Source organism: Solanum pennellii, chromosome 12 (genome assembly GCF_001406875.1).
Source record: "Solanum pennellii chromosome 12, SPENNV200".
Classification (NCBI taxonomy): domain Eukaryota; kingdom Viridiplantae; phylum Streptophyta; class Magnoliopsida; order Solanales; family Solanaceae; genus Solanum; species Solanum pennellii.
This window is the reverse complement of record NC_028648.1, coordinates 1,080,094-1,104,936: the sequence shown is the minus strand read 5'-3', so window position 1 is coordinate 1,104,936 and position 24,843 is coordinate 1,080,094. Positions and strand designations below refer to the sequence as shown.

Here is a 24,843-nt window from a genome sequence, read left to right as displayed (position 1 = left end):
ATATATATATATATATATATATATATAAAAGATAATCCATGAACAATAACTTTGTAAGATACATGTATCTACTTTAATTTCTTGTCTTCAAGAAGTAATTGAATATGTGTTTTCTTATTCTATTTAGTTTAGTTAGGTTTATAACATTTTTAGCTAATAAATAAAGATGATTATCATGAATAGTCACTTTAAAATAAATTTATTGTATCATATTAGAGATATGATGTATTTTTATTATGTTTTAATATGATGTAGAGACAAATTTAAATGGTAATTCAACTTTGAAGTTAGATATTCACGAACTTTGGAGTGAGAAAGAAAAGGTTTTTTTATAGGTGAATAAAATTTGCATTAATTAATAAAAACTTAGGAAATTTGTGATGGTATAATAAACTAAGAAATCAAAGGGTTGGATTTCTAATTCTACATTACATAAATAAAATATAATATTAAATTAAATTTACTTTTTAATTGGATTATAATTTAACATGAAAAAAAATAATAATTCAACTTTGAAGTTCGGAGCTTTCCACTTTCAGCATAATATGATATTTTATGATATTATTTAGGAATTACATAGTTCCTTTGTTCTTTATTGTTTATTACTATTTATTGCTCCATTGGCTTTGTATTTTGTTTTTGCTGTCTTATTTTTCTTATTATCCTGTTTCCGGACCGAAGGTCTATCGGAAACAGTCTCTCTAAACCACAAAGGTAAGAGTAAGGTTTGCGAATATCCTATCCTTCTCATACCCTACTTGTGTGATTATACCGAGTATGTTGTTATTGGTAGTTTACAATGACTTATTAGTAGCTCTAGTTCCTTTATCTCCCATTTTCAATCAATATCCTACACAGTACTAACATTACTTAGAAAAGCATATACTGCCATTCCTCATCACTTCATCCTGAAAGAGTTGCTTCTAAGTCCAGAAATTCAAGCCTATTCTATCATCAACCAAGGAGGCAGACTTTCGGAGAAAAAATCGACAAAAATTTCTATCAAACTCGGACAAATTGGCAGCATTAACTCGCATTCAAGCTAAATAAACAGCGCGAAAGAGTAACCAAGGATCCTTTCTAAAGGATGGCCAAGCTAAGTGAACTGCAGAAAGCATCATGTTGTACTCATATGAATTATGTCACCTACCAAACTACATTATAGATATGTTCTGACTCAAAGAAAACACCAAAGAAAACCATGTCATCTATCGATCTGTCGTACAACAATATGGTTTATTCAATATAGTAACATCAACAAGACTGGATCTTACCAAATTTCAGGTCAACTATTTGAACATGTTGAAGACAACCAACATCATCGGTTCATCCATGTCTATCGATACTTCAACATGTTGAACACTTCAAAGGGAAAGCTTTAAAGGCAATGAAGTTAAAGACAAATAAAGTATTCCAAGAAAAGGGAAACAAAGACATATTTAGCTGCATCAGTTACTTTCATTAGTAAAAGCTCTTCTAGTATTACTATTCTGTCAAAATAAACATAAATTGCCTCGAGTCATGCTCAAGTACATGCACGATCTGGTAAGGTAATACGAGCAATAAAACTATTATAAGATCCTCAAAACAGATAATGTAAACGATTTATACCTAAAAACAGAACCTAAATCATCCGCACAAGGACGTTATAGTCTGATCTTCAGGTTTCATCTCTCAATGTCATTCTACCTATGGATAATACGAAGTAAACGAAGAACCAACTCAACCCTGAGACTCATTCTTCTTAGCACCATTCTCCCCTTCTCTTTCCTCCAACAATCTTCCAGCCTCCTCATCAGCAGCCTGTGAAGCCTTCTTCTGTGCTTCATTCGCCTTAAGAGCCTGCAATTTGGCGTGGTTGTAATACGCCACACCTAAGAAAGCCAATCCATATCCAACCAAATTGATAGGAGTGACAGTATCCTTAATCACGGACCACGAAAAGGCAATCAACAACCAATCCTTAACCACACCAGCAACATTCATAGTCAAAGCAGATGTCTTTCCCACAAGCAAAAACACAGCAAGATTCAGAGCAAACGCGCAGAACGAATTAGTACCAAAGATGACCCAATCAAAATGGAAACTAGATGTATCCTTCAACAATGGATATTCCACAAAAATCCATGGAATGAACAAGAAAACCAAACAGCAAGGCGCAACGTAATACAACGAAGTAATCGGATTAAACGTAATACCCTTTGATGTCAACAGAATCTGAATCATAACCAATCTTGTAGCCTCAAAAGCTACAGCACCTAACTGTAACATCACACCCCATGTATCAAATTTAGCTTCTCCATAAGCAGCAATCGCAACCCCAATCGAAATCGACACCATATTCCCCATTGTATCAGATTTAAAAGTATCTTTCTTAAACAGAACCCCAATTGAATACACAGCAACAGGCATCAAAGCTTTAAGCATTTGAATAAACGATACAGACAGATAAATATAAGCAGAATTCGATAACCACAGTGAAAACGCATAAAGTAAACCAATGGGTACCACAGATTTGCAATAAAGATCCATTGTCATTGTCACAGGCTCAACAAGTTTAAACACACGAACAAGAAGATAAGCCAATGAAGAACAAAAAGCCATATGAATAATTGTTAGTGAAATTGGGTAAGGCCAATTGTACAACTTACGATCCAAGATATACTTGTTGTACACAATCACAGTAAAAGATAGGAAGATCCAAATTGCAACATAAGTGTATGAAAGCAAGATTTTTTTCACAACCCCTTCACTCAAGTTTCCACCTTTTCCCATTTTTTCAACTCAATAACTCAAAATCAAGCAAAATCAAGAGACACCCACAATTCTTTTTGGATCAATGAAAGGGAATTTGGTGAAAAAAGAAAGAATTTTAGGAGGAGAAAGAGGAGGCGTTACAGGACAAAGAAGAAAGAGTGGAGAGAGTTTATATGCTTATGTGTAAGATTGTTAAGGGAGGTGAAACTGAATCTCATTTTGTTTCTTTGACTTGGTAATTAATTTAAATCTTCATTATATTAATACTATATACTAAAAAAAAATTAATTAATTTTATTTTGAATTTAATTATCTTTTAGGGGTAATATTGTAATAGTATATTTGGTTGAGAAAACCAAATTTATTTTTTGGGTCAAATTGATTAAATGGCTAGGATTACTATTTTGTCTCATGTTATTAAAAAAAAAAAAAGACTTTTAATAGAAAAAGTCAAAGTGATTATATAATTTGAGAAGAAAAAATAATTTTTTACTTATATTCAAAATTAGTGTTGGCTTATAAATTTAAAACATAGAAGTTTTAGGAAAAGACTCACTTATGTTATTTTTTTTGTTTGATTAAAATGTTTATCGATATCATTATTTGATAACTCAAAACAGTTTTGATTTTGTAAAATTGTTTTTTTTACATATGGTCAATTAAGATCAGACCATGTTGTTAATTAAGTCTTTTTTATAAAATGGAAAAAGTTTAAATATCTCATCGAACTTTGAAAAATGATATATTTATTTTATTTATTAAAAGTTTGGCTGGTCTTTCAGTCAATAAATAATAACATAGATAAGTCTTTTCTCAAATAAAAATGGCATAGATAAATTTTTTCTTAAAAAAGAAATGATATAAACCGATTATATATATAAAGTTTTTTATTTAAAAATTTAATGACATATTCAGGTCTTTCAGTTAAATTCAATTTGGAGTTGAATTTCCATTTGTGAAAAAGTGCTTTAACGGTTCATTCACGTGCATGTATACCCCTATTTTGAGGTAGTTTTTAATTTTTGTCCTTCAAATTAGTAAATTTTAATGTTTATTTTCTAGCACTTAAAATAATTTAAAATGATTAGAAATATTTACTGACCTTAAAAAAAATCGCAACGCACAAATTATATTTTTACTACTTTCTTAAAACTTACGTCAATAGAGACATCAATTTTATTTCATAGCTAATTCTATTTAGCGATATATTATTATGAAATTATGTTAATTCTGTATAATTTAGCATAGATTAGTGACAAACTTTGAAACTAATTTTATAATGTGTGGCCACTTTAGACTTTAATTAATGCATGGATTTATAATTTTTCTAAAAAGAAATATATCTTTATTATAGTACAATGTTTGCACTCATTACTTTGAAGAATTTATGAATGCAATTAATAATTATATGGACCACTAACTTACAAATTTAAATCCTAATTCTCATACTAGGAGTACTTGTATAACAATCATATTTCCAAGTTTGGCATGGAAAACTAACAATTTTGACTTTTTCGCGAATCGATTTAAAGAGTTTTAAATTTTAATAAACGGAGAAATTATTTTTACTAAAATTTATAACACAACAATTGAAAAGTTTGTTGAGACGTTTGAGTTGTGTAATAATTAATGTGTAAGTTAATAAATCGTTGAATTTGAAATCGAACTATTTATTATTTTATTTTGTGTTTATTTTCTATTTATCATTTATGTTTATGGGTATAGTTTCAAATGGAAAGAATAGATGAATTATTACTTAAAGAAAAGGTGAAATATTTATTTGATTTTGATAATACAAACTCATTAAAAGTTAATAATAGTAAAGTGAGAAAGTTCATTTTTTGTCAATCTCACAAAATAATTAAACGAATAATAAAAGTATGGCAAAATAGTACACATGTTATATTTTCGTTAAAAAAAAGAAAAACCTTTGAAATTCGACTTAAATAGTACAGACTTATGTTCCACATAATCTCCTTTTGTATTGCAATTTTGTCGATTTATAAAAATCAAAGTGATAACCAAATTTTAGATTAATACAGAAAACAAAAAGGTTTTGCATTTTCTAGGATGAAAAAAAAATCAGAGAAAACAAATTATCCCAGGAGCATCTAACATAAATCTAAATCAACGTGAGAGAATTGTTCAAATGGTAAATACGGTTTCCATCTCCAAACTTGAGGTTACGGGTTAACGTTCGAGTCACAAAAGCAATTAGTAAGGGTGGGAGTCATCCTAGGGAGTGGTTAAAAAAGTAAAATTTATATCAAATAATTTCACATTTGGGCGATGCTATATCTAGCAGGCTTCGACTTCGATCTTGAGAGCTATGCTAATTAAGGAATGAATCGTTACTTATAACTCCATCGAATGAAGATTTCAATCTCGAGATCTATGATAAGGAATGAAAGAGTACTTACAACTCCACCCAATAATTGTCGGGCTAAATATATAACTATGTAAATTTTTCACCATAAATCCAAATTTAATCAAATTTTAATAAAGATTTTGGATATCAAACGAAAAACATAAATGAAAAAAATTGTTTATTCTATTAATATTAGTTTGCAAGAGGACGAAAAGTGCTCATAAGTCATAATATAGATATAATATGTTACTATAATAATTGTAAGAAAAATTACAATATAAGCAAAGTTAATACTTGGAATACGAGATAATTAATTGGTATGTAATATGTATATATTTAAAACACATCCTTTTGATAAAGAGTTATACTTTTTTTTATCGATCAAAATCTGAATAAATCGAATTCATGAATATTTAGTATAATTTATAAAGTTTTTCTTTCCATTTGCTTAAAATTTGTCTTTATTTTTTAAAAAATGGATAAATATAATTCTCTAAAGAGTTAATTATCCAAACAACAATAGAATGACAAATTCAGATTTATAAGCTATAAAACTTATAAATAAAATACAGAAATAATAAAACAAGGAAATTTAACTAAATAAAAATAAAAAAATATATTATTTAGAAAGAGTACACTTAGCTAGTTATTAGTTGCACTTTGAGTAATTTGAGAAACTTTGGAGGAAGTGAATTTAACGTGTAATTCCACATGCATAACGTTACTTGAAGCAATAAAGCTAATAAGTGTAACTTTTTTTTCGCTCGATATTTTATATTTATATTATATTTGTTTAAATTTAAATTGAAAATTATAAGATTTATTTATATCATTGATGTAATGATAATTTTTTTTTAGTTATCTCAGAATAACTTATATCGATTATATTCATACTTCATATGTTCCTTTATACTTGTTTCTTTTTACAAATCAAAAAAATAATAATAGTATCTGTTTTTACATATTACCTTCAATTTATCTAGAGAGTTAATATCTTTTTAAAACATAGAACACCTTTAATGAATGAATTGATTTTGAAGTTATAATAATTAATAGAGGTAAAATAATAAATTTATTATGTTAATTATAATTTTTTTAATAAATATGTCAAATAAAAAATAGACAAATAAATAGAAATAGAAGGAGTACATGTTAGTGAACAATTTGTTGGGCTTTATTGGCAACCTTTGCCTTTTCTTTTATATTTCTTTATTTATCGGTGTAATTTTACTTGTTTATTATATTAAAAATAAATTGTTATTTTTTAATTTTTTAAATTATAAATATAAGAGATAATTTATTATTTATATCAAACATTAATTAAGACATGAAGAATTATTTAATAAATACTAAAATTAATAATACTAATATGTTTCATATCATATGTTATAAATAAAGTCTAAAAAGGTGGTGACAATCCCAACAACCAAAGAAATTAGCTATGTTTTTATGACCTTTAATTGGTGTCATTTTAATTGTGCATTGAATAATTTGTGTTACAAAAATGAAGAAGAGGGAGCTGAATAAAAGTCAAATATCATAAATGAAGACACCATTCTTTCTTGGGAAAAGGGTCTGATATACCCCTCAATTTTGTCATTTGGAGCTGATAAACCCCTCGTTATAAAAGTGGCTCATATATGCCCTTACCGTTATACAAACGGCTCACATATACCCCTGCCGTTACAAAATGGCTCACATATACCCTTCATTTAACAGATGTTAAAAAATTAGTTTTAAATTTATATTTATTACTTCTAATTTTTTTAAAAAAAAATGATTTAGGGGTATATATGATTCTTCTATCAAAGTTCAAGGTATATTTTAATTTTTTTCATACATATTTTATTTTTTGACTTCTTTTATTATAATTATTTGAGTTTCTTATTCTTATTTTGTTTTTTTCTTTCATTCCTTAGTTTAAAGAAAAAAAATTAAACTATTTTTTTGTGTATTGTAATTTAATTTTGTATTCGAAGAAAAAATTTGGTCATCTACAATAAGTTTTACAAGAATATTAGTGAAACATAAATAAATTTGATTATCAAAATAATAATTATAAGTTAGTCATTAAAACAAAAAAAAGTCAAAAAAAAATGTTTGACGAGGATTAAATTTACTCATATGGGGTTATATTTTTTAGAAAAAATAACAAAAACTTAGATTAAAATTATTTTTTTTCATTTCCGTTAGAGGAAAAGAGTATATGTGAGCCATTTGTTTACAAGCAGGGGTATATATGAGCCACTTTCATAACAAGGGATATATCAGCTCTAAATGACAAAGTTAAGGGGTATATCAGACCCTTATCCAAATATCCCAAATTATTAAAATATAAATTTAAAGTCATGGCGTAAATGAGGGTCCTAAAATTGACATTTACATCATTTACATGTACATCAAACACCATATACTATCATCTTACTAAAACTTCTTTATCTGCTTCGTTTTAAAATACTTGTCATATTTTATTTTTAAAATATCTATTTTTATAATAATAATAATTTAATTTAACAATTAAAATGCTATTATTATAAAAAGAAAGTTTTAATGTTACTTAAACATAACAAATATTATTACTTTCTCGCATATTATACGTCTCAAAAAATTAAAAAAGATTTAACTTAATTATTACTTCTCTTTTGTCTTTCAATAAAAATAAATATACTATAATTCACCTTCAAATAGCTCACTAAATAATTTTGTTATATCTTTTTATGATTCTTAAAACTTTTACTAAATTTAAATTTCATTACTATCAAACTCGTTTCAATATTATACCTCAAATTTTAATATTTTTTTATATTTAAAACTCAAACTCGAGACTACTATCGTTCTATAGAATAATGACTTCTTAGAACTAGAATATATTAAAGAACATGATCATAGATAGATCTTTCCCTTAGAAAAAGAGAGATTATTCCTTTCATTACACTTGTGTTGGTGGTGGGGTCCACTAACTCCATTAATCACCATGTTTAGAGAATTAAACAAGATTTGTTATACAACAAAAATGCCTTTTTACTACTTTCTATGAACAGTGAGAAAATAATTTTTTCAAGTGAAAAGCAACAACAAAGGTCAAGAATGGTAGTACTACTACTAGTGTTCATGAACAATATAGAATCTTGAAATAGCAGATCAAGAAAATGGAACTTACCATAAAGAAAACTAAATGGATGGTTCCTTTAGCTATTGCACTTTTAATATCTTTTTTCTTAATCATTTTCACTCTTTCAACTAAAACCCCATTTCAGAAATCATCCATTAAAGCTAAAGTTCCAATCTTTGTTGAATCTAAACTACATATACCTTCTACTAGACCTATTTCAACAATACCCAAATTGGCATATTTGATTTCTGGTTCAAGTGGAGATGGGGAGAGCTTAAAGAGGACATTAAAGGCTTTGTACCATCCATTGAACCAGTATGTTGTACACTTAGACCTTGAAGCACCAGCTGATGAGAGGTTAGAGTTAGTGAACTTTGTAAAAAGGGAACCTTTATTTGTTGAAGTTGGGAATGTGAGAGTAGTTGTGAGATCTAATTTGGTTACTTATAGAGGACCTACTATGGTTAGTAATACACTTCATGCTGCTGCTATTTTGCTTAAGGAAGGTGGTGAGTGGGATTGGTTCATTAATCTTAGTGCTTCTGATTATCCTTTGGTGACACAAGATGGTATGTAGTTAAAAACTAGTTCTTGCAAGTTGCAATCTTTTTGATCTATCTTTGCCCTTTTCTGTGTGTTTGCTAGTGAGTATCCTTTTCTGAGCTAGTTGGGACTTGGGACCAGTTGTGGAGTAGGTAGAGCTAAGGGGTTTCAGAACCCTTAAGTGGAAAATTGTGCTATTTATACTTGGTTAAAATTATCTTATAAATGTGCTTACTTCATTTGTTTAATATATCAATCTTACTTTCATTTGCTTGAGATTCTTGGTTTTCAGATTGAATAATGGTGCTTGCTTGCTATTTCTTCATTTCTTTTATTTTTAACACAGGAAATGCCAACTAGAGTTGGTGAACTTTGTAGGGTAACTTTGTTTGTTGAAGTTGGGAATGTGAGAGTAGTGGTGAGATCTGATTTGGTTACTTATAGAGGACCTACTATGGTTAGTAATGCACTTCATGCTGCTGGTATTTTGCTGATGGAAGGTGGTGAGTGGGATTGGTTCGTTAATCTTAGTGCTTTATGTAGTTAAAAACTATTTTTTGGAATCTGTTTATTATATCTTTGCCCTTATCTGTGTGTTTGCTAATGAGTATCCTTTGCTAGACTAGTTGGGAGCATTTGCTTAATATTTGAATATCACTTCATTTGCTGAGATTCTTGGTTTTCGGATTGAATAACTGTGGTACTTGCTTGCTATTGCTACCTTTCTTTTATGTTTAATGATAGGTGACGCCAACTTGTTTTCTTCAGTCTCGAATCTGTATAGATGCTTCTATTATATGTGGTAGCGAGAATTATGGTTACAGTTATGTTTGGCCATTTGTGGTGGTGAAAGTCGAAATAGTAGTGAAGGATTTCAGTAGACGAAGCAGCATGAAGGGCAGTAATTTAACTAAAGAGAATTTAGACTTACTAGTTGTTATTGCTCTTACTTCAGCCTGATACTCAATGAAGAGTCTTTTAGTGTGTAAAAGAATTGTATGTTTGCGTAAATATTAGTGTGGGAATTAAGATAGTCCTAATTTTTCTTAAATAACATATCTTTTCGAGTATTCAAATGAGATGAGGCTAACTAAAATGTGATGGGTACAGAACATTCATGTAGCCAACAGTTAGTTTAGGATTGAGGTGTACTTGATTGATACATCAATTGAATTCCTTTACTATAAATTAGTAACTTTATTGGATCCAGGCTTGACATTGACACAAATTTATTTTAAGCAGCAACTATTTTATACAAGTTAAGGAACTGGTTCATTGAGAAAAGACTTGTATGTTCGTGTAAAGTGAGATCTTAGAGAATCATAATTTGTCTTAAAAATAACATTCTTTTATTGGAATGAAATGAGCCCAATAGAATGTAATGGATACAAAATAGAAGAATTAACCTAAAGAGTCGTCCATCCAACCGCTTAAACTAAAATAGCCGAACTTGAAATATGTGTATTCCATTTATAAATATGTGTAGAACTGCGTATAATCCATGTATACTAGCTTGGAAATGTAAACGGTGAATTGGACGGTTATTTGTGTAAAGATCAACTAGAAGAATTAACCTAAATGGATCCTACAAAGTACAAAATATCCATGTATCCACCCAGCTAGTTTGGAGTTGAGGTATACTTCATTGCTAACTGGTTGAATTCCTTGTTTTGATTGTTTAGGGGAGTGGGGGAGGGAAGGTGCTTTTGTGTGAAATAGATTGTTGTTGAACACTTCTAGCATTACTGTTATGCTACTCCAAACTGGACATTGCTTAAAAATTCTTCTAAGAGCCTAATGTCATATATAAGTGTAGACTGGCTCATTGATTACCGTCTTTCTAATGATCCTGTGCATTGATATTGTGTTTGGCAGATTTACTTCATACTTTTTCAACCGTGCCAAGAGAACTTAATTTTATTGAGCATACAAGTGACATTGGATGGAAGGAGTATGTGGAGCTTTTCATTTGATCAATCAACTTTTTTTTGGTGAGATTTAGTGTGTTTAGCTAACTAAAATGTTATATTTCTGTTTGTAGATACCACAGAGCCAGGCCTGTAATAATTGATTCCGGGCTGTACAGCCTGAATAAATCAGATCTCTTCTGGATCCCGCAGAAAAGGAGTATGCCAACAGCATTTAAACTATTCACAGGTGAGAATTTGTGCATTTGTGTTGATGCAAAAGGAAGCAACCAAGCTCTTTTGGCTGCTTTGTTTTCTTAATTGCCATTCTCAGCTTTCAAAGCCGTATTTACTCGTCTAAAGCCTCCCCGCGAAGCACCTCTAAATTGTTCCTTGGGTTGGTTTTAGTCCTGTTTTCAGCCAATTCTTCCATAGGATTTCCGTGAGTTAGTCATGTGTATTTGGATTTCAAATCTGCTTGAATTAACAACTTAGTACCAAATACACTTCATGAATTTTCCTTTTCATCCTTTCTACTCTATGCAATGATAATATATTGGAATTTCCTCAGGGGTGACTGTCTCTTCCGTTCCTTAACTTGAGGTAGAGTTCATGATAGCCAGACTCATGTTCTCAATAAGGCCACACGGAAGTATAGATGTTAGGGGAAATACACTTTTTTAGGGGAAAAACATTGGGTTTTTGGGTGTGGAGGAAATGGTTGGTTTGGAAACCGAACAACGTAAAATTTTAAGTGCTAGGAATATCACACAAATAACTTTCTTGAAGGGGCCTTAAGCATGAGAAAACTCTTTCAAATGGCCTTTCGTTGGTTATCCCCGATATGGTCCATGAATAAACATTGTAGAGTAACTGCACATTATGATACCAAGAATTCTTACAAAGAGTTAAAACTACAAAACCAGGTGCACCTTATCTTCCTACTACTGCCTGAGAATCAGCTGTCCTTTTTGGTTGTCCACTTATGCAATTACACTGTTGTTTTCGCTTAGTTCAAGTGTGATTCCCCATACTACACTATGATCTCTTAACACATTTTATAGTGAGCTATGTTGTGTTATAGCATAAATCATGATTGTTTGAATGTCTGAGTTGTCTAATCGTATGAAATTGGGAAAGATATCATACTGGACCTGATTACGCAAGCTTTTGGAAAAACTCAGACATTTGCCTCGATTTCCTTGTACTCAGGCTCCTTCTCAAGGGTTTTTGAGAATTCCTACTGCAAAACAGAAAGATGAAATCAAAGACATTTCAAGCTGCCATTTTCATTTCGTCTTGAGTATCAAAATGAATACTTTATCAATGCGGTAGTGAGACTAACTCATTTGTAGCAAGCACTATTCTGTTGCACTTACATATGGTTTCTTACTTTGAATAAGTTGCTGTAGGTCAAGTTCTGTCTTTTTTGCTCCTGTATGATCACTGTTTCTATTCTGCACTCTGTCCTATGTTTATAAATATTTGCCTGTATACAATCAAATATCAATATACATAGCATATCAGAGATTTTGAAATTGTGATGCTATCGCTTTTCCTCAGGCTCTGCTTGGACGATGCTCTCTCGCCCCTTTATGGAGTACCTTTTATGGGGGTGGGATAACCTTCCAAGAATAGTCTTAATGTACTATGCCAACTTCCTTTCAACGCCTGAAGGATATTTCCACACTGTCATATGTAATGCAGAAGAGTTCCGGAACACTACAGTGAATCACGACCTTCATTTCATATCCTGGGATAACCCTCCAAAGCAACATCCACATGTTCTAACTCTTAAGGATTACAAGAACATGGTCGACAGCAATGCATCATTCGCCAGAAAATTCCGCAGGAATGAACCAGTGCTTGACAAGATTGATTCTGAGCTCTTGGGGCGCAAAGTCGATGGTTTTGTTCCTGGTAGTTGGTTTGATGGCGGGGATTCCAACGCTACAATCTCACAGCACATTCTAAGAAACATAACTTCACTGAGACCTGGACCAGGTGCACAGAGAATGAAAAGTCTTATTTCTAGTTTGTTGTCTGATAAAGATTTTAGCTCAAAGCACTGCATCTAGTTCCTGACTGGTTGCAATTCGCGTGCTATAATGGAAATCTTTCGGCTGAATAACGGATCAGTTCATCGTTGCTTATTTCCCTCGAACGATGTTATAAATGGGGAATGGAGCATCTATACTTACATACTGCTATAAGGTTAAGAAAGGAGTAGAAATGTATGGTTTATAGGATGTATTTTTTCTTCTTTTGAGCAATTGCTTGTAATTTTTTGTTGGCCAAATGGCTGATGGATGTTACTATTATTGAATGAGGCACATTCTTGTAAGACATGATTGAGTCTATAATACAATTCATTCAAGATTTTAAACAAGAGTTCACAATTATTCTTTAAGTGCTCGATATCTGTTAAGATGGGAGATAGTATCTCGTGAAATTAGTTGAGATTTAGTGATGTGTATCTGACTCGGACACCTTTAAGCGTGTTTTAACATTTATACCTCAAAGTAGATGGTTTAGTTATTTGATCTTGAGACCTCGTAATGTTCTTCCTACTTCACCTCTAATCACTCGAGGGAATAGACCCTACATGATGTTCAATTATATAAATATAGAATTTCAAACAATAATTTTACATCAAAACTAATTACGCAGTTATCATTCCAACATTTTTAGTTACTACTACTAATCCAATATATAGGTTAACTTAACGTATTATGGAAGACATATGGAAGAGAAAGAAAGTAGTTTGCGATTGTTTGAAGAGAATCAGTTGAATTATAAGGTGGTATAAAATGGAAGAGTGTACCTACGCCGCTCGATAATCGAATGCGCAATCTTCCAACTTCAGAGGCTTGATCAGGATTCGAGAATACTCCTTGGCTCTTTTGCTTCTTTTGGAGATCATGTCAAATCACTCTCATACTCCTCATGGGTCAGCCTTGGTACCACAAAGGCCGTCGCATTGATAGATAATCAAATAAATTATTTAAAAAATGGAACTATAAATACAATTTTATCTGGTTCATTTACGTGAACCTATTTAATTAAGCATATTTTTTTTAGATAATTACTTTTAAAATTTATGATCATAAATTAATCATTTATATGTGGACGGTAAAATTATTTTATTAATGATAACGCAAAAAGTTCATAACTAGATTCGAGATTTCACCTCACATGACTTCTCGTTCAATTTTTTGAATTCATTGGATTCTTTTCCGCCTTTGAGAACTCCTTTTTTTTTTACTCCGCATCCCGAAAATATAATTTTTTTAAACATACTAACAAAATAATTTTCCGTACACCAATTTTCATTTTACTTTTTTTTATTCTACAATACAAAAACCCTAAACTAGGGCTTTTCTTCCCGCCTTCTTCCTCACTCTCACTGTGTCAGTTCCGGTGAACGGAGCTGAGGAGTACACACAGATTCCGGTGAACGGAGCTGAAACCTACGCAGAGATTCCGGTGAGCGGAGCTTAAACCTGAGAGTAACAGAGAAACAATGGTCTCCCCGAAGATTTTACTATCTCTAATTGAATCTACTGTATTGGGACCCACACCTCCTACACCATCGGAGAGGATCGAGCTGCTTCACGCCATTCGTCACTCTCTTCCATCTTTCCAGTCACTACTTTCCTATCCGGTAAACTTCTATTCATTTTATTTGGTAGGTCAGTGTAGCTATTGAAGTGAACAAGGAAAAAAACGAGTTTTAAGCTAAAACAGTGGATATCTCAATTATATGTATAAGAATGTGTGAGATATGAGGAACAAATTAACTTTAGTTTGAGTTTGATTATTTATTGTTGAAATTTAGTAGACCAGAACAGGGTCCACGTTCATAATGAAAAAAGGGAGGTCTCTAATATTGATGAATGGATATAGAGGATTCGTATAGCCTAGCTGACCTAATTAGGTTTGACTTAGGGATCAGCTAATTGAATGATTGATTGAATTATGCAGTTGTTATTGAATTTCTTTTTTAGATTGTAGAAATGTTATTTTTCTGAATACTCAAGCATGTATATCAATGCGTTAGGAGGTAATTATTTGCGTCTATTGATCTATGAATTTCATTTTCTTGGAATGGTTGGTTTGTTGGTTGATTTTGCTTAAGAAAGAAATATGTGCCTGTGAAATGTTTTGGCCAAAATGAGAATTCTTCACATTGTCTTTTTTTTCTCCTTTCAAAATGTGGATTTTTTTTTGAAATTAAAAATATATGTGGAAAAATTATTGTGAAAGAATGATGTTATCAATGACCAAGCTCACTTTTTCCCCTTAATATGTAGCCCCCCAAGCCCTCGGACCGAGTTCAAGTCCAGTCCAAAGAAGTGAGACTTCCAGATTCTGGCCCAATTTCACTGGATGATCAGGATGTTCAAATTGTGAGTTCCATCACATGCTGTATTCTCATTATACCATATGTAACTTAATTCATGATTTTTTTTAAAGGATTCTTTTTTTTCATTACTATCAAAGCATCATAATCCCTTGGAAATTATAATTGGATACTTGCTCATACTAATCTATCTACTCAAGAACGGTTTTGCAATATCAAGTCCCTAAACCTTGGGAGCTGTAGCTCAATATGAGCTAGAAATCTCTTTCTGTGTAATAATTATGTCCTTTTACCAAATGTTACTACACAGTATTTATTTGAGTATGAGTGTTATAGACGGGTAATTTAACAAAGAATGTACCACGAAATGCCACAACTGTTACTGGTAGAATGCTGTTATAGAGAGGTAAAATATAACATGAAAGTTCGACTCTGGAGAAAATAAGGATGTTATAATGAAATGCTGTTATAACGAGGTTTGATTGTACATTGTTGGGTTGATGTCAACTGGACTTATCTTATTTTCTTAGTTAATAATCTCCACCTAAAAACTAGCCATCATCTCTTTACAACCTAAACTTGACCCTTCTGCTAAGAGAACATTATTCTACTAAATGCTGGGAAAGAAAATGTAGAAGACGGACAAAAAATTGTATATTATTCTGAATGATGGCCTCACGAGCTAAAATTGTGTGGCAAACATACAGTGCCATGTTAGCAAAATGTGTCTAACAGACACAATTTAACTTGAGTTTAGGTGGGGCTGCATATGTATTCAGCCAATATTTTGTAATGATAAAATACATATACCTAAATTGTGACTTCACCCTAATTTTTTAGTTAAAATCATTGTATCTCTCTTAATTTCTTTATTAATTTTGGTCAAAGTACCCAAAATTGATTGACCATATCTGGTAAGGATCCCATACCTACAACCTTAAGTGGTGAACTATATCTGTGGATATATAGAAGTAGTGTTACCTTTCTCAAAAAATAAAAGTGGTGAAGGTTGCAGAAACTTTTAGATGTGGCTGGGAAGATATTCCATTGTGCTGAGATGTGAAGTGCATGTGCTCCAAGCATTGCTGGGACTTATTTCTTAGTATCTGTGGTCTTCCTTGGATGATGCCTAATAGCATCAGGGGTTTGTTAGAATGATGGCAGGTAGACAAATTCCAAAAGGATCTGAAACAAATATGGTTCATTTTTCCTCTCTGCATCTTTTGGACTCTATGGTTGGAGAAGAATAGAGCTTGTATTGGAGGACAAAAAAGTCATATTAATAGGATCAAGAACACCTATTTGCATAATTTTTTTTTCTGGTGTAAGAGTAGGCATATTGATGGTATAGTGCAGTTTATGATTTTTCTAGAAATCTTAGGAGGAACAAATTAGTTGCATAGTTGTCATAGATCTGTTTATTTTGGTCTTTCAAGAGTCTTGTACTTTTGTATTTTCATTAATAGCACCCTTACCATCTGAGCACATTAAGCCGATGCACTTGATGATACTGAGAATGAAGGAAGCACGGTTATGTGCACAAAAATTGAAATAGAGTTGACATGTCTGCTCCCTCTGATTCCCAGTGATTTAGGGGCATGAGTTGAGACTCACATCCATAATTATCTTTTAATGTCATTTTCAAAGAAAAAGTACTTTTGCCATTTCAGGACGAAAAACTCTTCATTCGCCTCGCCTGACTGCATCTTGACCAATTGCAGTCTCTAGTGTAAAGTAAAGTCAATGTAGGTATTAGAGGAATTCAAGCAAGATTTACAAATGCAACTATTGGATGTAGTGAGTGGAGAAATATTAGGGGAAGAGGAAGACAAGAGTCACCTCGAATGAACTAAACAAATAATTGTGACATGTGTGGGAGGTAGCAAGTATCCTGTCGAATTAGTCGAGGTGCATATAAGTCGACGCGGACAACACAATAATAAAAAATTGTGTTCACACACATAATGGCGAAATTTAAATGTTCTATATCTACTTTGTCTTTGAATTGAACGCCTATTTATCTTTAGGTGCATATTGTAAATATTTCTCTTTCACATTTGTTTTGGTGTTGCAAACAATTTGTATTGTTCTAATTTGTTTTGTGATATTTAGGCCCTAAAGTTAAGTGATGATCTACATCTTAATGAAGTAGACTCTGTTCGGTTGCTTGTTTCTGCCAATCAAGAGGTAGGTCATTTTCTCTATTTGTTTGTCTTGTAGAATTTTTGGAATTTCTTATGTAATCAGTTTTTGCTTATGCAAAGAGTACTATACAGTTTACTCCTCTTTGATATTCGAAAATTTGCGTTGCTTCCCTTTCTGAACATTGTTTTTGTTGCCTCTAGTCCTTGCCTTATCGGGATAAAGGTAGTCTCTTTGACCCATGTGCAATGTGATCATCGACTCGATAAGCTTCTTTCTAGCCACCACCAACAGTTGCACTTGCACGTAGGTTTGATTTTTCTGCCTCCTTATATGTTTGTTTGGAGGAAGCCTCCACAGTGATCTCTCACCTCCTAAAACAGTTGGTTCGATCGAAGGTGTAGCAGAGTAGCCTCATTTTCACACCTCTAAGTTATTGACTGACTTGATCCAACTGTCAATTCGGGAGTCAGGACAAATAATACTATAACTGGGACTTCCATCATTCTCCTGCTTTTACACTTCCAACTATTTTTTTTTTGAAATAGGTAACTTTATATTATATCACAAAATAGTACATGGTTGTACTGGAACCATTATATGCAGATGTCTCCTTTTCCACTTGTTTCAGTCTATATTGAGTCTAAAACATCAATTACTGATTAAGTGTTGATGGAGTATACTTGATTACACCAAAAACATAACAATAGAATGCAGTTTAACTCGACTTTCTGGACATCATTCTCTATGTTCTCAAAACACCTAGAATTTCTTTCTTTCCAAATAGTCCACCATATACTCGCAGAGACAATTCTCAATCTGTTTCTGTCCTTTGCATTCTCTAAGACCTTCCTTGGCATTGTCCAGGAGATGCCTTTGAGATTTAAAAATCCTCCATATTTGTTGGGTATACTTGCAGTGTAGGAACAGATGATTCACGGTCTCTAATGCCTCCCCACAAAGAAAACAACTAGAGCATAAGGTTATCCCTCTTCTCTTCAAGTTATCTCGAGTCAGAGCAACTTCTTTGTCCAATAACTATATGAAGCATGAGATTTATGTGGTATTTTGCATCTCCATATTTGTTTCCATGACCAACTGTATGTTTGTTGGTTTGTCCGATCCATCAACTTGTAGGCTGAGTTAACTTTGAATATTCCCCTCTGCTATTTCCCTTCCACCACATAACATCTTCCCCTGTCTGTTCATCTGGATAGGAACTAAAATAAGAATATATAGGCTATAGGTTATTCATGTCTCTCTGCTTGACGCTGGCCAAGAGTTCCCACTTAGCTTTAACCCACTTTTCTATTTCGTCCTTGCTGGCTTCCTCCAATGAGATTTAACTGTAATGACCAATCAAGATATCTATTTTTGGAGATCACTGTAGGCTTTCCTTGAGATTGCGTCGGCATATATCAAATCCTTCCTCTCCCTGCACATATGAACTTTTGATCTTTTGGCTCATTGGGGCTTGGATGTAATTTTTAGAAATATGGCATAACAAGCAACTCCCTTTTTTCAATTTTCTCAGTTGGCTCACAAATCTGCTCATCTAGTGTTGAGTCCTAGGTCTGGTCTGATCCAGATGCTTTGTCCCTTCCTTTTTATTTTGATTAACTTGACAAGATTTCTCATCAAAAGGGTCAAATCAGCCATAACAAGAGGTATAAAGAACCTACAAAACGATATGGTTCTCTACAAAAATACCCTATCCTATATACAACCAGGAACTGCATGGGTGCAAAAAAGAAGAAGGAGATTGGTGACTACTCAACTGTCCAAAACTCATTTTTCTGATAATAAAGGGAACCCATAGTTGCTACCCTTTGGATGTGCGCAAGGTAAACCCTGCTCCAGTGTAATAACACACAAACCACACAGGAGAGGTAAACTACACCTGGCAGCTTGACCGAGAAGGCATGCAAAGATTTTTGAACCTTAGACCCCTTATTTGAGAGATCTCCTACTCAACCAACTCGGCCACCCTTATGGATTTCAACTGACCAAAACTCATTTCTATCCATTTAAATACTCTCCTGTTTCTCTCTCCAAATAATCCACATCAAAGCCAGAGGAGCAACATTCTATCTCCTGCTTATTCTTTTTTCTTCTTACATCTTTTCTGCAGCAACAAGTCATTTACAGATCTAGACATCACCCATGACATACCTTCTGCCCTTCCTTTATGTAGCTTCAACCCTTACACAACTGCCAAAAGAGTTGAGGTTCTGTATTAACTGATATTCATAAATTAAGGTGTTCTTTCTGGTGCTGTAGATTTACCTTCTTTGATGTATCACTATCACAACCCCATCAGAAGGTTGCACTATTGAGACATTCTGTTCACTAAGCTGGTAGTTTAAGCCATGATGTGACAGCTCAATAATCTTAAGCGCTTCAAAGAATGAAGTTACTTTTTTCTAGACATCTCCGACTTAAGTACATTTAGTTTTAGGAGCTGAATTCGGGTTTCAGTCACCACCTATAAGTTCTTCTTGATAAAGAAGTTTTCTTCAACACTTTGTTTTCATGACCAGTTTTCACTCTCTTTCTGATTATTGATGCATGCAGTGGGGATTATTGGGACGTGAGCCATTAGAGATATTCCGCCTCGCAGCTGGACTGTGGTATACAGAGAGAAGAGATCTTATAACAGCACTTTACACACTGTTGAGGGTATACTTCTTTCTTAGTTTCTAGGGATAGAGAAGTTTATCTCTTGTTAGCTGCCTGTTGGATATGACTAAAGTTATTTTGCAGGCTGTTGTCCTTGACCAAGGACTGGAACCTGATCTTGTGGCAGATATTCAGAGATTTTTGGACGATCTCATTAATGCTGGAGTTAGAAAGCGGTTAATCTCACTCATAAAGGTTGTTTGATTAACTTAATTTTCTTTCATGTCGATCCCTTTGAGTTACATCTGTTCATTTTTGACCATCTTTATCGACAGAGCTTAGATAGACAGTTTTTTTTTGTTGGAAGAGTGTTTTGTGTTTGTAGGTTTTCCTTCAAGTCAACCTGTTCAAATTTTTCACTAGTAAGTCCTTAAATACAAATTCAGAGTCGTATTTTTGATGTAAAGCATCTTCCAGTGTCATCTAAATTAAATTTCAGGTTATTTCAAAAACCTAGGACGGTTGTCCTCTCGATGATACTGAGAATGTTCCTTCAGTGCACGTGATCATGTGAAACATGAGTTCATAAATTTGTTTGTTGTTCATTTGACAGAAGTGAGGTGAATGAATATATGCTGATGGTTTCTTGATATTATATGTTGAGTATACTTTAGGAACTCAATCGAGAAGAGCCATCTGGTTTGGGTGGGCCTAACTGTGAACGCTATATTCTTGATTCAAGAGGAGCTTTGGTGGAAAGGAGAGCTGTTGTTTCCAGGGAAAGGCTAATTCTGGCTCATTGCCTTGTCCTTTCTGTTTTGGTGGTGCGTGCAAGTAAGTTATGGATGGCTATATTTTGATCTTATCCTTATTCACTTCCAAGTTTTTTTAGTCATAGAAATTGTTTCTATTAGGACATACTTATAGTAGCACTAATCTTTTTATTATTGTGTGGGCTAGTAAGTTATGATTGCTTAAGTTCACTCCCGATAAGGATATGCTTATCTTTTCTTCGTTTTAGTTGGGCTTGCATGGTTTCAGGGAAATATGTTGCCAGAGATGATTTCCGGGTAAATCCTATAATGGATCACTGGGACTGTTACTCATTCTAATATTTTCTTTTAGTTCTACTTGACGATGATTGATACAGATTGTTTGTGCATAACCAAGTGTTATTTTCATGTTTAAGAAGCCGGTACAGCAAGCATTTAGCTAATATGCTTTGTCACATCGTTTTAGACAATTACATGATCATAATATCAGACATCAGTTGTATGTTTCTGAAGTTATGGGTTGTGTGCTCATAAATATTAGTTAAATGTTTTTGAAGTTGTGTACGCTAGAGTCCCATCAATCTGCTATATCTGTTTGTCTGGCCTTATTTTTCTGCATATGACTCCAACACTGAAGTCAACATCCTCAATGTGCTTTTGCACTGTAGAAGAAACTGTACTCATTTGATTGTTATATTAATATTGTGGTTCTTCAGTTTCCATTTGTCTTAAGCCTTGGGGATGGAGTTAATCAATACTTGTGCTGGTGGGAGGTAGCAGGTACTTAATGCAATAGTCGAGGTGCCCACAAATTGGACTGGCTACCACGATTATAAAAATGTTGTGGTTTCCCCCGTTATGATTCTCTGCATGACTTTGTCCCCCTGAATGGGTGTACAATGTGCTTCGTACATCACAAAATGAGCAATGTTCGTTAGCCAGTGTTTCAAGTTTTTAGTGTAGTCAGGAATAGCATATGCCTTGACTGCTCCACATCTCATTTATTCTCCTTTACAGCAATTTAGTTATTCTGTATTTATGTATCTCTTTACCACTGAAAAAGTAATTATCTCTTTCTCATTGTAGGCCCTAAAGATGTGAAGGACGTCTTTTCTACTCTAAAGGATAGTGCAGCAGGGCTTAGTGGTAGCACTGACACTTTAAGCCATCAGGTTTTCTCAGTTTTTGACCATGGTTTTTTCAAGCTTAATGATGAATTACTGATTACAAATTCGGAAGTAGTGGCTTGGCTGGGAAGTTAAATCATCGAATCTTGGACATTTAATAGATGGTTCTTTTGAAGCTGTATCCTTTCACATAAGAACCTTGTAACTTCTCCAAGTGCCACTTTATGCTCTCTCTCTCTATATATATATCAAACTACGTGAAGACGCCAGCATTGGATTTTAAAGCTCAGCCTGTCTCTATACACCATCTCAACTCTTGTACCTGAATTGGGGTTTAAAGCTCAGCCTCAGTCTCTATATACCACCTTAATTTTTTGTTCCTTTAAGAGTTCCAGTATTTTGATTTTGGGGTTTTGCTTTAGGATTATCAGATCTAGATTTTCTTTACATTCTCCTTTTCTTTTTCAAATGCCGAATAGAGGATGGAATGAAACTATTTTCTATCTTGAACTGTATGGCATGTACCCTCTAGCTATCCCTCTTTTCTTGTTCTTCAGTATTTCGCTCTATACTTCTATCTGATCCTCCTTTGAAAAAACTGCAGATAACATATAGTCTTCTATTCTCCCTTGTGGTGGCTCTCATATCAGATGCATTGAGTGCAGTACCTGATAAAACATCAGTCTTGTCCCGTGATGCAGCTTTTAGGCAGGAATTTCAGGAATCTGTAAGCAGACAACCATCTTTTAATGTTTGACTACCAATGGTTTGTCATTTTCAAAACCCTCTATATCTTTTTTTAGGTAATGGTCGCTGGGAATGATCCTATTGTTGAGGGCTATTTTGATTGCTTAAGGAGTGCATGGGTTGTACATCTTATGTTAATACATGACGGGATTGATGCAAAAGATACATCAGCAACTGCTTCATCAAATAATGATATAAGGAACATCTATTCATGCTTGGAAGTTATATTCTCCAACAATGTCTTCCTGTCTTGGCTGAATAAGATCCTCCTAACTCCTGCCTATCAGGTGAGAATTGACTTGTCTCTGATTAAGCAACTACTGATGTTTTACCTTAGCAATTCTCCTTATCCCTGTTATGATTATTCTGGTGTAATCAAATATACTTAAATGCCACTATCTCCATAATTGATGTTCTAGATTCAATTTAGGTAGGAGTTAGCAGGATTTTGAAGTAAAATTTGTATATATGGTTTTCAGTACAACCTGTGTACTGTTTGTGAAGAAATATACGAAGTTACCTGTTTAAAAAAAATTATTCTGGTCTAACATGACATGTGATTCCCCCCCACCCCACCCCACCCCCAAACCCCAAATCCAATCAACAACACAACAATGAAACTCATTGCAATTTTGGAGGGTCCGACATGGGTGCGTTTCATTTTTGGAGAGTCTGAGCATCATAGAAACTCCGAGATTTTGCACTCTCCCTTTTGCAAGTTCCTCTTAAACCACAAATTCCAGATGGACTCTACCCCTTGCAAACAAGACTGACATCTCCTTTTGGCATGAAATTCTTACATGTTTGGGTATATGATTCTCAAGATGCTATCCCACAGCCACCTACATCTCAGGAATTCACCCCTACTCCCATTCCCATTACTTACCCTGAATGATATGTCCCCATTGAACTCCCCATTTTTCTCTGAAGCCCTCACCCCCCACCCCCATCCAAATAGGTAAGTGGAACACTTTTAGTCCTCCATCTCCCTTCCAAACAGTGTGCATATGGTGGTCAGTGTGGAGAGAGAGTTTGGGAGATGCTTTGAAGACAAATCAAGGCCCATCCATGTTGTGAAAGGGAACTGCCTATCCACACTGTTTTTTTGGTGTAAAGGAAATTGTATAGAGGAAATAGATCTTGTAGATCTCATAGGCTCTCCGTAATCTAGATTTTATTTTTCTTCCCCTTGTAACGCTTTCAGAGATAGCCAGCATTCCTTAATGCCAAGGGATATAACAGTACCATTTATAAAAAAAACCTTTAGATCTTTAATCCCAAAGCTATACCAACACCAACACTTTGATGTGGTAGTAGACTCCCAATTTACCATGTAAAACTTCGTCTATCCGCTTGAACCATGCCATAGAAAATCTCTCAATCTCTCCAACGGTCCAACCAGAAAAAGAAAAAAAGAAAATCTATCATTCTCTCAAGTTTTTCAACTTCCTCGTAAACCTGACTGGAGCATGTAGCAACAATGTGAAATATGTGGGAATACTCAATGATAGTGTACTCTTGGTTAACACATTCTTTCCACTTTGGATAGGCCTCATTGCCAACTACATGCCTCTTTTATACCCTTCTTATGTCCATATTCCAAGCTACTTGGTGTTTATTAGATGTTTCTAGTGGTTAATCAAGATATGTTGTAGGAAAAGACCCAATGTTACAATTTAATACCTGTGTTAGGAGCTATATATTTTCTACCAAGCTGACTGGGATGATCACACATCTTCTAAGATTGATCTATAGGTTTGACACCACCTAGAATCATGTCAACACTTGTCTCAAGTAAGTCAAATGAGCATTGTCAGTATCACATAACACTAAAGTATCATCTGCAAACAAAGGTATGGCACTCTTACAGTACATTGTCAAGCTACTGTTGGAGAAAACATCCTCAAGTAACCTCCTGCTACAACTCTATGCATCATCCTGTTAAATGCTTCCGTCAGGCCGTTACTAGAGTGAAAAACATAGGGGAAAGCGGGTTGCACAGTCTCACACACCGAACAATCTACATGGACTACCATTCATGAGTACTTGGTGTTGAGATGCAAATTTGATCAATTTCTACCATCTTGCACCAAAATCCATCTTCAGAATAATTAAGTTAAGAATTTCACTGTCACAATGATCATAAGTCTCTTCAAGATCTAGTTTGCACAAATCCGGGGTTCTCCTTGCTTTCTTCTCGAATCACACCACATCATTTGCAGCTAGTGCTGTATCTAGAATATGTTTGCCTTCCACAATAACATTTTGCAAAGTAGATACTATCTCACACAAGACCTTCTTTAATCTATTAGAAAGCACCTTCAATTTAATATTATGTGGCCCATATGGAGAGATAACCAGGATAGCTTTTCAAGGAGTAGAAAA

General features: G+C 33.5%; 3 protein-coding genes and 1 non-coding gene across 5 annotated transcripts in view; 3 read left to right on the top strand and 1 right to left on the bottom strand.

Moving 5' to 3' along the window:
- Window positions 1-1,411: 1,411 nt before the first annotated feature.
- LOC107005449 (probable sugar phosphate/phosphate translocator At4g32390) lies at window positions 1,412-2,971 on the bottom strand. Its single transcript, XM_015204048.2, has one exon. It carries the CDS (start codon window positions 2,773-2,775, stop codon window positions 1,723-1,725), a length of 1,053 nt encoding a protein of 350 aa, XP_015059534.1. The 5' UTR covers window positions 2,776-2,971; the 3' UTR covers window positions 1,412-1,722.
- A 5,095-nt stretch (window positions 2,972-8,066) lies between these two features.
- LOC107005387 (beta-glucuronosyltransferase GlcAT14B-like) lies at window positions 8,067-13,078 on the top strand. 2 transcript variants are annotated; one of them, XM_015203972.2, is made up of 4 exons: window positions 8,067-8,806; window positions 10,656-10,731; window positions 10,822-10,937; window positions 12,251-13,078. In XM_015203972.2, the coding sequence occupies exons 1-4, from the start codon at window positions 8,275-8,277 to the stop codon at window positions 12,763-12,765; spliced, it is 1,239 nt and encodes a 412-aa protein (XP_015059458.1). In that variant the 5' UTR covers window positions 8,067-8,274; the 3' UTR covers window positions 12,766-13,078. The 2 variants fall into 2 exon arrangements, with proteins under 2 accessions (XP_015059458.1, XP_027769648.1); XM_027913847.1 differs by lacking the exon at window positions 8,067-8,806 and adding an exon at window positions 8,824-9,283.
- Window positions 13,079-14,027: 949 nt separating this feature from the next.
- The window catches only part of LOC107007237 (nuclear pore complex protein NUP205), a 30,768-nt gene continuing 19,952 nt past the window's right edge, over window positions 14,028-24,843 (top strand). The window contains exons 1-9 of the mRNA XM_015205765.2: window positions 14,028-14,351; window positions 15,001-15,096; window positions 17,163-17,237; window positions 19,767-19,871; window positions 19,956-20,066; window positions 20,486-20,645; window positions 21,671-21,756; window positions 22,316-22,438; window positions 22,515-22,745. Of these exons, the coding sequence (XP_015061251.1) occupies window positions 14,211-14,351; window positions 15,001-15,096; window positions 17,163-17,237; window positions 19,767-19,871; window positions 19,956-20,066; window positions 20,486-20,645; window positions 21,671-21,756; window positions 22,316-22,438; window positions 22,515-22,745 (1,128 nt within the window). The 5' untranslated portion in view covers window positions 14,028-14,210. The remainder of the gene's footprint in view (window positions 14,352-15,000; window positions 15,097-17,162; window positions 17,238-19,766; window positions 19,872-19,955; window positions 20,067-20,485; window positions 20,646-21,670; window positions 21,757-22,315; window positions 22,439-22,514; window positions 22,746-24,843) is intronic.
- On the top strand, window positions 16,565-16,668 carry LOC114075420. The gene has a single exon (XR_003575870.1). It is a non-coding gene; the product is annotated as a small nucleolar RNA snoR100 (small nucleolar RNA).

Bases quoted from the DNA above. Each gene is read 5' to 3' on its own strand.
- LOC107005387 (XM_015203972.2), top strand. From the start codon at position 8,275: ATGGAACTTACCATAAAGAAAACTAAATGGATGGTTCCTTTAGCTATT. The intron at 8,807-10,655 runs GTATGTAGTTAA...TGTGTTTGGCAG, and splicing joins TCCTTTGGTGACACAAGATG to ATTTACTTCATACTTTTTCA. The intron at 10,938-12,250 runs GTGAGAATTTGT...GCTTTTCCTCAG, and splicing joins AGCATTTAAACTATTCACAG to GCTCTGCTTGGACGATGCTC.
- LOC107005449 (XM_015204048.2), bottom strand. From the start codon at position 2,775: ATGGGAAAAGGTGGAAACTTGAGTGAAGGGGTTGTGAAAAAAATCTTG.